This window comes from Macaca thibetana, chromosome 19 (assembly GCF_024542745.1).
Source record: "Macaca thibetana thibetana isolate TM-01 chromosome 19, ASM2454274v1, whole genome shotgun sequence".
In the NCBI taxonomy this organism is placed as follows: domain Eukaryota; kingdom Metazoa; phylum Chordata; class Mammalia; order Primates; family Cercopithecidae; genus Macaca; species Macaca thibetana.
The window spans coordinates 31,046,241-31,062,243 of NC_065596.1; the positions used below are offsets into that span (position 1 = coordinate 31,046,241).

General features: G+C 53.6%; 2 protein-coding genes across 2 annotated transcripts in view; both read left to right on the forward strand.

Annotated features, from left to right (window-relative positions):
- Positions 1-15,926, forward strand: part of MYBPC2 (myosin binding protein C2) — a 37,046-nt gene extending 21,120 nt beyond the window's left edge. The window contains exons 17-28 of the mRNA XM_050771447.1: positions 1,778-1,937; positions 2,023-2,127; positions 2,883-3,071; positions 3,257-3,391; positions 7,306-7,473; positions 7,637-7,725; positions 7,825-8,020; positions 8,709-8,848; positions 10,216-10,375; positions 10,582-10,718; positions 13,609-13,795; positions 15,800-15,926. Of these exons, the coding sequence (XP_050627404.1) occupies positions 1,778-1,937; positions 2,023-2,127; positions 2,883-3,071; positions 3,257-3,391; positions 7,306-7,473; positions 7,637-7,725; positions 7,825-8,020; positions 8,709-8,848; positions 10,216-10,375; positions 10,582-10,718; positions 13,609-13,795; positions 15,800-15,810 (1,677 nt within the window). The 3' untranslated portion in view covers positions 15,811-15,926. The remainder of the gene's footprint in view (positions 1-1,777; positions 1,938-2,022; positions 2,128-2,882; positions 3,072-3,256; positions 3,392-7,305; positions 7,474-7,636; positions 7,726-7,824; positions 8,021-8,708; positions 8,849-10,215; positions 10,376-10,581; positions 10,719-13,608; positions 13,796-15,799) is intronic.
- EMC10 (ER membrane protein complex subunit 10) overlaps positions 1-16,003 on the forward strand; it is a 44,733-nt gene that overhangs the window by 15,373 nt on the left and 13,357 nt on the right. The gene's annotated exons all lie outside the window — the stretch shown is intronic.

Here is a 16,003-nt window from a genome sequence, read left to right on the forward strand (position 1 = left end):
AACCAATCCAGTTATCCATTCATCCAGAAACACATCTACCCACTTATCTATTTATCTATCTATCTATCTATCTATGTATCTATCTATCTATCTGTGTATCTATGTATGTATGTATGTATCTATCTATGTATCTATGTATCTATGTACATATGTAGGTATGTATCTATGTATGTACCTATCATGTATGTACCTATCTAATGTATCTATGTATGTATGTATCTATCTAATGTACCTATCTATCATCTATCTATGTATCTATCATCTATGTATCTATCATCTATGTATCTATCGTATGTATGTATGTATGTATGTATGTATGTATGTATCTATCTATCTATCTATCTATCTATCTATCTATCTATCTATATTTTTGAGAGGGGGAATCTCACTCTGTTACCCAGGCTGGAGTGCAGTGGCATGGTCTTGGCTCACGGCAACCTCCACCTCCCAGGCTCAAGTAATCCTCCCGCCTCAGCCTCTTGAGTAGCTGGGACCACCATGCCTGGCTAATTTTTTGTATTTTTGTAGGGACAGGGTTTCGCCATGTTGCCCAGGCTGGTCTCGAACTCCTGAGCTCAAGCGATCCTTCCACTTTGGCCTCCCAAAGTGTTGGGATTATGGGCGTGAGCCAACATGCCCAGCCATATCTATATATTCCTATATCCATCCATCCAACAAATATTTTAACCTTGCATGTCCCAGGCCCTGGGACAGCTCGATTTTTCATTTCTCCACTGTGCTTGCATTTCCTCTTCTGTAAAATGGATAGACTTGGCTCAATATCCATCCATTCCCTCACTCAGCAAACATCCCCTAAAGTTTCCTTTGCACCAGGTGCTGAGGATGCAACCGTGAGTCGGATGCAGCTCCTGCCCTCCAAGAGCCTTCATTTTACTTAAAATTTATTTATTTTTAAATTTGAGACAGGGTCTCACTATGTTGCCCACACTGGTCTTGAACTCCTGGACTTGAGTGAGACTCCTGCTTCAGCCTCCCAAAGTGCTGGGATTATGGGCATGAGCCACCTTGTCCCGCTCAGGAGCCTTCACTCTTGTGGAGACGCAAACACCTGCCCAAGCAGCCACGGTCCAGGGTGCTCTGGCTGAGATAAAGGGAGGTTCTAGAAGCTATGAGAACCCAGGGGCTGGAGCCAGCACTTCCAGCTGAGGGTATCCAGGAAGGTTTCCTGGAAGAGGTGTCTTCTGGGTGTGTCCTGAAGGATGAGTAAGAGCTTAGTGTTGCATGCACAGGGACCAGCCTTGCAAAATCTCTGGGACAAGGCAGTCTGGTTTTTTGGTTTTTTTTCTTTTTTATTTTTTTCCAGATGGAGTTTCGCTCTTGTTGCCCAGGCTGGAGTGCAGTGGTGTGATCTCGGTTCACCACAACCTCTGCCTCCTGGGTTTAAGCGATTCTCCTGCCTCAGCCTCCTGAGTAGCTGGGATTACAGGCATGCACCACCAGGCCCGGCTAATTTTGTATTTTTAGTAGAGACGGGGTTTCACCATGTTGGCCAGGCCGGTTGCAAACTCCCAACCTCAGTTGATCTGCCCGCCTCGGCTTCCCAAAGTGCTGGGATTACAGGTGTGAGCCACCGCACCCGGCCCAGTCTGGTGTTTTTAACGAAGGACGGCATGTGGAGGAGGGCAGTGGAGCGAGTGAGGACTCTGTGTGTTGATGGGGAATCACGGGAGGATTCTGAGCAGGGGAGTGGCAGAGGCAGGCCTGGGTTTGCTTGGGGACACGATGGGGTGCAAGGCCATCTTGTGGCTGTGTCCAGGTATTCACGACCACCGAGGGCAGGGTCCGCATCGAGAAGCGGGCAGACTCCAGCAGCTTTGTGATTGAGAGCGCAGAGCGGACAGACGAGGGCCGCTATACCATCAAGGTCACCAACCCCGTCGGCGAGGATGTGGCTTCCATCTTCCTGCGGGTTGTGGGTGAGCAGAGAAAGCCGAGGTGGCCGGGCCAAGGGGTGACTCCCTGAGACCCCGAGGGGCCACCTGACTCTCCTGCCCCCCGCAGATGTCCCAGACCCCCCGGAGGCCGTGCGTATCACCTCGGTTGGAGAGGATTGGGCCATCCTTGTCTGGGAGCCACCTAAGTACGATGGGGGGAAGCCGGTCACCGGTGAGTGCCTCTGTCTTCATGACCTCTGACCTTCCCTCCTTCTGCCTTCGTTTTTTTGTTTTGTTTTGTTTTGGTTTTGGTTTTTTTTTTTTTGAGACGGAGTCTCACTCTATCGCCCAGGTTGGAGTGCAGTGGCTCAATCTTGGTTCACTGCAACCTCTGCCTCCCGGGTACAAGCAATTCTCCTGCCTCAGCCTCCCAAGTAACTGGGATTACAGGTGCCCATCACCACGCCCGGCTAATTTTTGTATTTTTAGTAGAGATGGGGTTTTACCATGTTGGCCAGGCCAGTTTTGAACTCCTGACCTAAAGTGATCTGCCCACCTCAGGCTCCCAAAGTGCTGGGATTACAGGCGCCAGCCACGGCACCAGCCTCTGCTTTCTCCTTGACCTCCCAAAGCCCTTAGCATCCTCAGTGACCTGCCTCTGACCCCTGATTTTCCATTTTGCCGTCTCAATCCCTTTGCTCTTCCCTCTTCCTTTACTCGCTGGTGACCTGGGAATTCTCACTTTGACCAGTAGCCTGCGTTTTTCTATGGCTTCTGGCCCCCTGGTTCATGAGCTGTGACCCCCTCTTGATTCCTGACTCCAGGACCGGTGGCCTCTGAATGCTCTGTGGCCCCTGAGATCCACCTAAGATTCATGGCCTCAGACCGCCCTGGGTCATGCGATCCTCTGGATATGACCCTCACTCCCCCAGCTGACTTGTGCCCTGTGCCCTCCCGTTCCCACTTCTCTCTGCTTGGAGCCTCCAGGGTACCTCCTGGAGCGGAAGAAGAAGGGCTCTCAGCGCTGGATGAAGCTGAACTTTGAGGTCTTCACGGAGACCACCTATGAGTCCACCAAGATGATCGAGGGCATCCTGTATGAGATGCGTGTCTTCGCCGTCAATGCCATAGGGGTCTCCCAGCCCAGCATGAACACCAAGCCTTTCATGCCTATTGGTAATGTCCCCCCTCACTCTGATCCATCAACCCCGTCCACCTCTGGCCCATCTTTTGCCCGTCATCAGTCTCTGACCCTACACCCTGGCCTTCTGACCAATCATTCTACCTCTGACCCCTGCCCCTTCCTGCTGGCCCCTGACCCCTCATTCCCCCCATATCCTCTTTTTTCTGGATGCTTCCAGCACCCACGAGTGAACCCCTGCACCTGATAGTGGAGGATGTGACAGACACCACCACCACACTCAAGTGGAGGCCTCCGAACAGGATCGGGGCAGGCGGCATCGATGGGTACCTGGTGGAGTACTGCCTGGAAGGCTGTGAGTGATCCTGGCAGGCCTGGTGGGGGTGGTGGCTAGCACAGGTGGGTGTCCAGTCCAGGGAGCTGAAAATAGCACCGTGCAGGGAGGGAGGTGGGTGCAGGGAGGGAGGTGGGTGCAGGGAGGGAGGTGGGTGCAGTGGTCTGCTCGTGTTTTGTGTCTGTACTGTCATAAGTCCCCGGACGGGACCCCCAGTGACTAGTGTTTCTCTCCCTTCTTCCCTTCTACACCCATCCTCCAGACAGCAGTGACTTTCTGTCCATACCATCTGTCCTTCCATCCCCCATTTATCTTTTTTCTTTTACCTCTATGACTTCTTCTTTCTTCTATTCATTTATCCATCTAACCAATCTTTCCTTCATCCATCTTAACATCCACCCATCCATCCATCTGTCCATCTATCTGTCCACCTGTCTGTATATCCATCCATCCATATTTCCATCCATCTGTCCATCCATCCATCCATCCATCCATCCATATTTCCATCCATCTGTCCATCCATCCATCCATCCATCCATCCATCCAACCATCCATATTTCCATCCACCCACCCACCCACCCATATTTCCATCTATCTATCCATTCATCCATCCATTTATCCACCCATCCACCCACCCATCCATATTTCCATCTATCCATCCACCCATCCCTCCATTCATCCATCTGTCCACCTGTCCATCATCCATCCATCCATCCATCCATCCATCCATCCATCCATATTTCCATCCATCTATCCATCCATATTTCCATCTACCAACCCACCCACCCATATTTCCATCTATCTATCCATCCATCCATCCATTTATCCGTCCATCCACCCACCCATCCATATTTCCATCCATCCATCCATCCATCCATCCCTTCATTCGTCCATCTGTCCCCCATCCATCCATCCATCCATCCATCCGTCTATCCATCCTTCTGTCCACCCATCCATCTGTCCATCCATCCATTCATCCATCCATCCAATCATCCATCCATCCATCCATAGTTCCTTCCTTCGTTTCTCTCTCTCTCTCTTTTTTTTTTTTGAGATGCAGTCTTGCTCTGTCGCCCAGGCTAGAATTCAGTGGTGCGATCTCGGCTCACTGCAAGCTCCGCCTCCCAGGTTCACGGCATTCTCCTGCCTCAGCCTCCCAGGTAGCTGGGACTACAGGCACCTGCCACCACGCCTGGCTAATTTTGTGTGTGTGTGTGTGTGTGTGTATTTTTAGTAGAGACGGGGTTTCACTGTGTTAGCCAGGATGGTCTTGATCTCCTGACCTCGTGATCCACCCACCTCGGCCTCCCAAAGTGCTGGGATTACAGGTGTGAGCCGCGGCGCCCAACCTTCTCTCTCTTTTTTAATTTTTGAGACAGGATCTCACTCTGTCATCCAGGCTGGAGTGCAATGGCACAATTATAGCTCACTGCAGCCTCAATCTCCTGGACTCAAGTGATCTTCCCACCTCAGCTTCTCAAGTAGCTGAGACTGCAAGCATGTGCCACCACACCTCGCTAATTTTTTGATTTTTTGTAGACACAGGGTCTCACCATGTTGCCCAGGCTGGTCTCAAACTCTTGGGCTCAAGCCATCTGTCCACCTTAGTTTCCCAAAGTGCTGGGATTACAGGTGTGAGCCGCCGTGCCCGACCCCTTTTTCCCTTTTATTGCTCCCTTTTTCCCTTTCTCTCTGTCCTCTCTCCCTTCCTTCCCTCCTGCTTGGCATTCACTTGTCTACCCAGTCATCCATCCATCCATCCTTCTATCCATCTGAAAGTCGTTTGAATCATCCAACCATCCATTCAGGAACATTTTTTTTTTTTTTGAGACAGAGTCTCACTCTATTGCCCAGGCTGGACTGCAATGACACAATCTCACTGCAACCTCCGGCTCCTGGGTTCAAGTGATTCTCCTGCCTCAGCCTCCTGAGTAGCTGGGATTACATGCACCCACCACAATGCCCAGGTAGTTTTTGTATTTTTAGTAGAGATGGAGTTTCACCTTGCTGGCCAGGCTGGTCTCGAACCCTGACCTCGTCGTGATCCACCTGCCTCGGTCTCCCAAAGTGCTGAGATTACAGGCGTGAGCCACTGCACCCGGCCCAGTATCATTTTTTCATCCATATATCTATCTCTTCACCACTATCTTTGCTTCTTTCCTTCTTTCTACCTGTATAGCCATCCCACCATCTGTCCACCTAACTAGCCATTGTCTTTCTGCCTTTCCATTTGTCATCTGTACCTCCATACATCCACTCTCCATCCTCCACCAAACAAACATTCGCTGAGCACTGACTTGTGTCCGGCCCAGCGCCATGGCTATGGAGATGTCTCAGACACAGCCATCTCTCTGGGAGAACAGACGAGATGACCTCGACACAATATCCCCGGCCTTAAAGTCAGACAGATGGGGTTCCAACCCTGCCCCTCCACTGTCTAACTGTGTGTCCTTGGGTGAGTCTCTGAGCCTCAGTCTCTTCATCTAACCATGGCGAAGACAGTTCTCATCTTGACAGGGTACAGTGACGATGAACTTGAGAATGCATGGAAAGGAGGGATGGTTGAACCCTCATCAGCTTCCTCCCTCCTCCTCTCCTCCATGTTCTTTACCCCATTCCTCCCTGTCTGGCTGCTCCCACCCTGACGTTTCAGAAGCCAGCTTGTTAGAGTTCACTCTGTTGATTGCTGCTTTGAGCCAACAACCATGAGTTTCCCAGCCCACGGCCATAAACCCAAGACAGAAAGGCATGTAACAAAAAGCAGGCAATGTGAAGAGCTCTGACCGTGTCCTCAGCCCGCCCTCCCAGACACCCACCTGGCTGTGCCCTCAGACAGCGCCACGATCCCTGTTCCTCTGTGCCAGCCTCGCAGGAGAGCAGAGCTTGAGAGCGTGCTGGAGTCAGACAGGCTTGGGTTTAACATCCTAGTCCACGGAGCCTGAGCTGTGTGTCCAGGCAGGTCTCGAACTCCTGGACTTGAGAGATCCTCCTGCCTTGGCTTCCCAAAGTGCTGGGATTACAGGCATGAGCCATTGCACCCGGGGAAAGTTTTGTTTGTTTTTTTGTTTTGTTTAGTTTTGTTCTTTTGTTTTTGACAGAGTCTCGCTCTGTTGCCCAGGCTGGAACGCAATGGGGTGATCTCGGCTCACTGCAACCTCTGCCTCCCAGGTTCAAGCGATTCTCCTGCCTCAGCCTCCCGAGTAGCTGGGATTACAGTTGCCTGTCACCTTGCCCGGCTAATTATTGTAGTTTTAGTAGAGACAGGGTCTTGCCATGTTGGCCAGGCTGGTCTCGAACTCCTGGACTCAAGTGATCTGCCCACCTCTGCCTCCCAAAGTGCTGGGATTACAAGCATGAGCCACCGCCTCCAGTTGAAAGTTCTTTAACCTCTCTGGTCCTCATCCTAACATGTTAGGGATGGTTTCTCACCCCTAACATGGGGATAGCACAGCGTTGAGGTAAGAATTAATGAACAATGCCTGTAATCCCAGCACTTTGGGAGGCTGAGGTGGGTGGATCACGAGGTCAGGTGATCCTGGCCAACATGGCGAAACCCCATCTCTACTAAAAATACAAAAATTAGCAGGGCATGGTGGTGCGCACCTGTAATCCCGGCTACTTAGGAGGCTGAGGCAGGAGAATCACTTGAACCCAGGAGGCGGAGGTTGCAGTGAGTCAAGATCTCGCCATTGCACTCCAGCCTGGCGACAGGGCGAGACTCCGTCTAAAAAAAAAAAAGAATTAATGAGCGAACAGATGTGCCACCCTTAGAACCTGGCCATGATGAATGCTTAACTAGCGCCAGCTGCTGCTGCTGCTTCTGCTAGGAACTTGCCCAGTTCTCACTCGCTGCGTGGGGCCCAAATCCCCGGGAGAAACGGGAGCGGAGGGTGGGAGGAGGGCATGAGATCCGCCAGCAGGGCCTCTCTCCCCAGCGGACGAATGGGTCTCTGCCAACACGGAGCCCGTGGAGCGCTGCGGCTTTACCGTCAAGAATCTCCCGACCGGAGCCAGAATCCTCTTCCGAGTCGTTGGGGTCAACATCGCGGGGCGCAGCGAGCCGGCCACCCTGGCCCAGCCGGTCACCATCAGGGAGATTGCGGGTGCGTGGCCCCTGACCCTGCGCTCCGAAAGACCAAGCTGGCGTCGTCCCGCCTGCCCTTTCCGTGTCGTCGACAGGACCTCCCCAGACAGTCTCATCGCCATTGGCCCCTGGAATGTGCCCCGGCCCCCCGCTGAGCCCCCTCCCTGTGTTTGCGCCCTCAGAGCCACCCAAGATCCGGCTCCCCCGCCACCTCCGCCAGACCTACATCCGCAAAGTGGGAGAGCAGCTCAACCTTGTCATCCCCTTCCAGGTCAGGGGAGCGGGGTCAGGGGCCCGGGGTCCGCTCCTGCCGCAAGCCCCCTTTGTGCGGGTGGAGCCCCGCTGACCCCGCCCCGCCCTCTCCCCGCAGGGAAAGCCCCGGCCCCAGGTGGTGTGGACCAAGGGCGGCGCCCCAGTGGACACCTCCCGCGTGCACGTGCGGACCAGCGACTTCGACACCGTGTTCTTCGTGCGCCAGGCGGCCCGCTCCGACTCCGGGGAGTACGAGCTGAGCGTGCAGATCGAGAACATGAAGGACACCGCCACCATCCACATCCGCGTCGTGGGTGCGCGCGCTGGGGAGGGCCCCTGGTGGTCGGGAGGGGCAGGGATGGGGAGCGATGCGGGAGGTGGTGAGTTGAGGTGTGGGAGAGGAGGTGAGAGATGAGGGGTGGGAGAGGAGGTGAGATGAGGGGTGGGAGAGCTGAGAGATGAGGGGTGGGAAAGGAGGTGGGAGATGAGGGGTGGGAGAGGAGGTGGGAGATGAGGGGTGGGAGAGGAGGTGAGATGAGGGGTGGGAGAGGTGAGAGATGGGGGAAAAGGAGGTGGGAGATGAGGGGTGGGAGAGGAGGTGAGGAGATGAGTAGGGGAGGGGAGAGGAGGTGAAGAGATGTGGAGAGGAGGGGGAGAGGAGGTGAAGAGATGAGGAGGGGGAGACTAGATAAGGAGCAAGGCAAATACCAGGGCTAGGAATGGAGGAGAGATGAAGATGGGGAACCCTTGAGAGAGAGATTGGGTGGAGAGAGGAAGTGGGGAGACATGGGGGTGAGGAGAGGAGGTGAGGAGGGATGAGGATGGCCCAGGATAAGAGGAAGTGGAGAGATTGGGATGGGGGAAGCCGTAGGTAGGAATGGGAATGGGGCATAAGAGAGGTTAGAATCAGAAGAAGAGGGTAGGGGTGTGGAGAGGGGAGGGGAGGGGAGTGGCTGGACATCCCAAAACCCGGACTGACTTGTCACACTTCCCCACTTCCAGAAAAGGCTGGGCCCCCCATAAACGTGATGGTGAAGGAGGTGTGGGGCACGAACGCGCTGGTGGAATGGCAGGCCCCCAAAGATGATGGGAACAGTGAGATCACGGGGTATTTCGTCCAGAAAGCAGACAAAAAGACCATGGTGAGAGAGCAGAGGGGGCGACGGGGAAGAGCCGGTGAGGTGGGCAGAGCAGGTGCAGATGTCCCCCTTTCACAGCTGGAAGGGCAGGGAGGGGCCCAGAGGCTGGAGGACCGGCTGGGGCCAGGAGGGAAGCCTTTTAGCTGAGACTCCGCACGTGATGGGTTTTCATTTTCTTTTTTCACTGAGGTAAACATCACATAACGGAATTAGCCATTCGCTGTTTTAAAGCGAACAATTCAGCAGCCCTTAAGACATTTGCAGGGTTGTGCAGCCACCGCCTCTACCCAGTCCATTATCATCCCCCAGAGGAAGCCCTGTATCCAATAGCGCCACCCCCTGGTCTCCCCTGGCCCCAGCCCCTGGCAGCCACCCATTTGCTTTCTGTCTCCCTGGATTTACCTACTCCGGACATTTCATACACATGGAATCCTAGCTATGTGACCTTGTGTCTGACTTTGTTAACTCAGCACAACATCTTCAAAGTTCATCCATGCTGCAGGGTGCAGGGTGTGTCCATGCGGCAATCCTGTTTTTAGAATTATTTTTTTTTGAAACAGGGTCTTACTCTGTCACCCAGGCTAGAGTGCAGTGGTGCAATCTCGGCTCACTGCCTTCTCTGCCTCCGAGCTCAGGTGATCCCCCCCCCCATCTTAGCCTCCCAAGTAGCTGGCATGTGCCACCATGCCCTGCTAATTTTTGTAGAAACGGGGTCTCACTACATTGTCCAGGCTGGTCTTGAACTCCTGGACCCAAGTCATCCTCCCACCTTGGCCTCCCAAAGTGTTGGGATTACAGGCGTGAACGACTGCAACTGGTCTTAATTTCTTTTAAATTTTTTTAAATTTTTATTTTTGAGACAGGGTCTTGCTCTGTCACCCAGGCTGGAATGCAATGGCATCTTCATGGCTTATTGCAGCCTCAAACTCCCAGGTTCAAGCAATCCTCCTTCCTCAACCTCTCGAGTAGCTGGGACTACAGGTGCTGGCCACCAGACCTGGCTAATTTTTTGATTTTTTTGAAGAGACAGGGTCTCGCCGTGTTGCTCACGGTGGTCTCGAACTCCTGGGCTCAGGTGAGCCTCCCACCTTGGCCTCCCAAAGAGCTGGGATTACAGGCGTGAGCCATGGTGCCTGACTCCTCCTTAGAGTTGAATGATGTTCCCTTGTCTGGGCTGGCCAGTTCGTTTGTCCATCCCTGCACTGATGGGCGCTGGGTTGGCTCCACCTGTTGGCCAGTGTGTGTGCCACGAGTGACAAGATTTTTAAACACTGGATGTGCTTTTCTCACCCTTTCTTGCATCTGTGTCTGTGTCTAATCCCGTGATCCTGTGGCCCCGACCCCCCGGTCCCTCCCTGTCCCTACACTAGGAGTGGTTCAACGTCTATGAACGTAACCGGCACACTAGCTGTACTGTGTCCGACCTCATCGTGGGCAATGAATACTATTTCCGAGTTTACACTGAGAACATCTGTGGGCTCAGTGACTCACCTGGTGTCTCCAAGAATACGGCCCGCATCCTCAAGACAGGTATAGCCATCCTGCTCCACCGCCCAGGCCCACCCCCTCCACCCTCTTGCCCAGGTCCCACCTGGACTCCCTCTGCCCTCCCCTCCCCTCCCCACTGGGGTTGACTGCACCTAGTTATGGGGAAGAAGTGATTGTGGTTTGTTCCCCGGCTGCTGTCAGGGGATGATCTAGATCAGTCGTCTCATGGGTGCATCCTCTCTCCGCAGGAATCACCTTAAAACCGTTCGAGTATAAGGAGCATGACTTCCGGATGGCTCCCAAGTTCCTGACGCCTCTCATAGACCGGGTGGTCGTGGCTGGGTACTCGGCGGCTCTCAATTGCGCTGTCAGAGGCCACCCAAAGGTGCCTGGGCAGGGACCCAGAGCTGTGTGTGTGTTGCCTTGTGGGGAATCTTCCATACAACGAAGCCCCCGCTCCCCATCACGCCAGTTCTTCCTCCCCGAGTTCTCTGTCTCAAGGGATTTAGTCACTTAAAACAATTTTTTTAATTGATTTTGTTTGTTTTTTTGAGACAGGGTCTTGCTGTATCACCCAGGCTGGAGTGCAGTGATGTGATCACAGCTCGCTGCAACCTTGACCTCCTGGGCTCAAGTGATTCTCCCACCTCATCCTCCTGAGTAGCTGGGACCACAAGCATGAACCACTATGCCCAGCTACTTTTATGGTTTGTAGAGATGGGGTCTTGCTATGTTGTCCAGGCTGGTCTTGAACTCCTAGGCTCAAGTGATTCTCCTGCCTCGGCCTCCCAAAGTGCTGGGATTACAGGTGTGAGCCACCATGCCCAGACTGGACTTGCTCGCTTTTCACCCACTTCCTGTAGCTCCTCTGACCACAGCCCAAGTCTCAGACGATCAATCACACCTTGCCTTTGGCTTCCTGCCTTTTTCCTTCTATTTTTTTTTTTTCTGAGACCAGGCTCGAGTGCAGTGGTGCGATCTTGGCTCACTGCAACCGCCTCCCAGATTCAAGCGATTCTCCCGTCTCAGCCTCCTGAGTAGCTAGGATTACAGGTGTGCACCACCATGCCCAGCTAAATTTTGTATTTTTACTAGAGACAGGGTTTTGTTGACCTCAGGTGATCCACGCCTCGGCCTCCCAAAGTGCTGGGATTACAGGTGTGAGCCACTGCGCCCGGCCTCTTGCCTTTTTCTTTGTCCCGTCAGGTAATAGCTTGTCTCGGCAGCTTGAGGAGAGGACCATTAAGTCTCTCTTGCTCTGTCCAAGGACAAATGCCAGTCCCGTGGAAAAAGAAACCTTGGGAGCAGGGGCAGCCTGAACCGCCATGGCTCCCCAGGGTCTTCCTGTCCAGCCGTTTCCTGACTGCTGTTTGGGAGTGTGGACACTTGCAACCTAGAGCTCCTTTAGACCAGGGGTTGGCAAACCATCGCCCATGGGTCAAATCCACCTGCCACCTGTTTCTCTCAATAAAGATTTATTGGAACACAGGCCATGCACATTTATGTTTTGTTTACAGCTACTGCAGACAAAATGTAAATAAATGTGCGTGGCTCATGTTCCAGACCCAGAGACCACAGGGCCCAAAAAGCCTGAAATATTCACCATCTGGCCCTTTATAGGAACAGTTTGCCAGCTTCTGGTCTGGGCTGTAGGTTCTTCGCTTTAGCCCCCTTAAGGCATACCATGGATTCATTGGTTCACCATCTCCATCTCTGTGTACTTTATTCACTACCTCCACTCGTTCATGTCTCTCATTCCACTCATTTATCCACCTACCAATCCATCCTTTACTCAGTTCATTCCTTCACTCCATTTGCTTATTTACAGCACTCTTTCATGCTCTCATTCATTTATTCACTCCATTTATTCTTTCAACAAACATTTTCAGAGGCTTTTAATGACCTGGGTGACTCGAACAAGAAATTTCCTGTATGTTGAGGGAGACTGACATTTGCCTAGAGTCACACAAATAATATAAAATTATAAAGGGCTGGGCCAGACACGGTGGCTCAAGCCTCTAATCCCAGCACTTTGGGAGACCAAGGCGGGCAGATCACCTGAGGTCAGGAGTTTGAGACCAGCTTGGCCAACATGGTGAAACCCCATCTCTAGTTAAAAAAAAAAAATACAAAAATTAGCCAGGCACGGTGGTGAGTACCTGTAATCCCAGATACTTGGGAGGCTGAGACAGGAGAATCGCTTAAACCCAGGAGGTGGAGGTTGCAGTAAGCCGAGATCGTGCCACTGCACTCCAGCCTGGGAAACAAAGCAAGATTCTGTCTCAAAAAAAAAAAAAGGCCAAGTGCAGTGGCTCACACCTGTAATCCCAGCAGTTTGAGAGGCCGAGGCGGGTGGATCACCTGAGGTCAGGAGTTCAAGACCAGCTTGACCAACATAGAGAAACCCTGTCTCTACTAAAAATACTAAAAAGTAGCCAGGCATGGTGGCACATGCCTGTAATCCCAGTTACTCAGGAGGCTGAGGCAGGAGAATCACTTGAACCCAGGAGATGGAGGTTGCAGTGAGCTGAGATTGTGCCATTGCACTCCAGCCTGGGCAAAAAGAGTGAAACTCCATCTCAAAAAAATAAAATAAAAATAAAAATAAAAAAAAGGGCTGGCGGGCCACAGTGGCTCACTCCTGGAATCCCAGCACTTTGGGAAGCCGTGGTGGGAGGTTGGCTTGAGGCCAGGAGTTTGAAACCAGCCTGGGCAATATGGTGGAACCCATCTCTATATACAAAATAAATACAATTATAAAGGGAGGCAAGTGTGTGAGAGAAACACAGGCAGAGTGTAAAAATAGGTATTTCCATTCCAGTCTAGGGGCCACGAAGGGACGTGTGAACTGAGACCTAAAGGATAGGTTAAAAAAAAAAAAAAAAAGGAGGGAAGGGCAGCATGGAAGAGGGAATAGCCAATGCCAGGGTCCTGAGGTGGGTGCCTGTCTGGTCTGTTTGAACGACATTGAGGTAGCCTGTTTGGCTGGAGCAGAGAAGTAATGGGGATCAAAGACTGTGGGACCCTGTGGGCCATGACAGTGAGCTCTTTGTCCTGAGAGCAAAGGGAAGACCGCACCATTACCCTGTGAAGTAGGGACTATCAATCTGCTTTTACAGAATAGGAAACTGAGGGTCAGGGAGAAGTGACTCGCCCCAGGACATCCGGCAAGAGCGTGGCAGAGCCTAGAACCCAGATCTGCTTCCCGAGCTCCATTTTGTCATTGCCCAGGGACCCTCTCTAAGTTGGCCTCCTCTCCCTTGACTCTTTAACAGCCGAAGGTGGTCTGGATGAAGAACAAGATGGAAATCCGTGAAGATCCCAAGTTCCTGATGAACAATTACCAGGGGGTCCTGACGCTGAACATCCGCCGCCCCTCGCCCTTCGACGCTGGGACTTACACCTGCCTGGCCGTCAACGAGCTGGGCGAGGCGCTGGCTGAGTGCAAGCTGGAGGTCCGAGGTGAGGGCGTGGCCGTCCCCAACACTGGCTGACCGTGGCTCAGGCCCTGTACCAGCCTGGCCAGAGGCCCTGGGCTGAGCACCGCTGAGATCTGGAGACAGTGAGACCCGCCCTCTGGGAGGAGGACGGGGAAGCTGCTGTCCTGAAGGCAGCACAGGGCATCATTGGAGTTGGGGTGGGGAAGCCCCAGACCCAGCTTGGGCAGGAATCAGATTTTTCCAAAGGAGTTGAAGGACAAGGAAGAGGGAGGCTGAGTGAGAAGGGCTTAGCAAATGTCCCCAAGGCCTCCAGTGAACCGGGGCCCCCGCAGGCAGATGGGTTGACAGAGTGAGAGCAAACATGGATAACAGAAGTGACCAGGGGCGGTGGGAGCTCCCAAAAGTGCCTCCCCTCCATAGCCTGTCCCCATGCTCTCACCCACCTGCCCCTGCCTCTCCCTGCCCCGTCCCCTCATCTCGGTCCCAGAGCTCCAGCCCCAACAACGAAAGCTACATCCTCTTCCTCCCGGATTCCATTTCCAGCCGCCTCCCTGTCTCCAGTCTCTCCAACCTGCCACCCACCTTCACCCCTGGACTGGCCCCAGAGAGCTCTCTCTATCCAGAGCTGCTCTGCCCCAGCCCTGATCCCAGCCCGCTGGGGGCTCCCCACCACCCCAGCGCCCCGCCGCCTGGTGTTCACAGTGGTGTGTCCGCCTCTGGCCCCACCTGCCCCGGTTCTTCCCACATGATGTCCCAGCCACGCTGGGCTGTTGGCCGTTACACTGGTCAGGCTTTCCCACCACAGGGACTTGGGACAGGCTCTTCCCTCTTCCTGGAACACAGTTCCCCGCTCCTCTACCCTGTGCTCCGGCCCGTCAGACACCTGCCAGTCAAGGCTCAGCAAAGAGGCCACTAACGGTGTCCCTCAGAGCAGGATGACATCAATGTGGACTTCCAGAGTCCCTCCCGGATGGTGACTTCTGACCTCTGACTCCCCTGGCTCTGAGGACAGCCCAGCAGACAGGGTGGCTGGGGACCCTTAACAAAGGCTGAGAGAGGACACTTTCTGGCCAAGCACGGTGGCTCTCGCCTGTAATCCCAGCACGTCGGGAGACCAAGGCAGGCGCATTGCTTGAGCCCAGGAGTTCAACACCAGCCTGGGCAACATGGCGAAACCGGCTCTACTAAAAATACAAAAAAAACAAATTAGCCGGGCGTGGTAGCACATGCCTGTCGTCCCAGCTACCTGGGGGGGCTGAGGCAGGAGGATCACTTGAACCGGGGAGGCCGAGGCTGCAGTGAGCTCAGATCGTGCCATTGCACTCCAGCCTGGTGCAACAGAGTAAGACTCTGTCTCAAAAACCAAACAAGGCCGGGCGCGGTGGCTCACGCCTGTAATCTCGGCACTTTGGGAGACCGAGGCGGGTGGATCACCAGGTCAGGAGATCGAGACCATCCTGGCTAACATGGTGAAAACCCGTCTCTACTAAAAATAAAAAAAATTAGCTGGTCACGGTGGCGGCGCCTGTAGTCCCAGCTACTCGGGAGGCTGAGGCAGGAGAATGGTGTGAACCCGGGAGGCGGAGCTTGCAGTGAGCTGAGATCGCGCCACTGCACTCCAGCCTGGGCGACAGAGTGAGACTCCGTCTCAAAAGAAAAAAAAAAAAAAAAAAAAAAAAAACCCAAAAACACCCCCAATCACTGCTCTTCCAAGCCCACCCAATTTCTGATATTCTGCTTTCTCCCTGATTAACTATTGAATCAGTTCAGAAAAATCCCGGCCTCAGGATTCCAGTGACCGCGTACAGCCAGCAGCTCAGAACGTCCCCATCTGGGATCCAGAATAGCAGTAGTCAGGCGCGCTGTGACCCTGGGTTGTCCAGCCACAGTGACCTGGGATGGGGCGGGATGGTGACCGTCATCCTGTCCCCCAGCTGGTCATGTGGACACAGCAGCCAAAGGGGCCTGGGGCTCCAGGAGGAGGCGTGCCCGGGCCTGGCTCACCCGCTTTCTGATTTTCCTGCAGTGCCGCAGTGAGACCTATCCCCTACCTGCCGAGACAGTTGGTGGCGGAGTCCTGACCCCAATCCCCAGCCTCCCGGGACTGTGTTCTTTCTGGAGTTTTTGCTGAGAACAAAACAGTGTTGTCTGGACCCTGGAGTGTCTGTCCTTCTTGCCTCTGTAGCTCCGTCTTCCTCCTGCAGGGGGTTGGTGACCCCGGGGTTGGCGA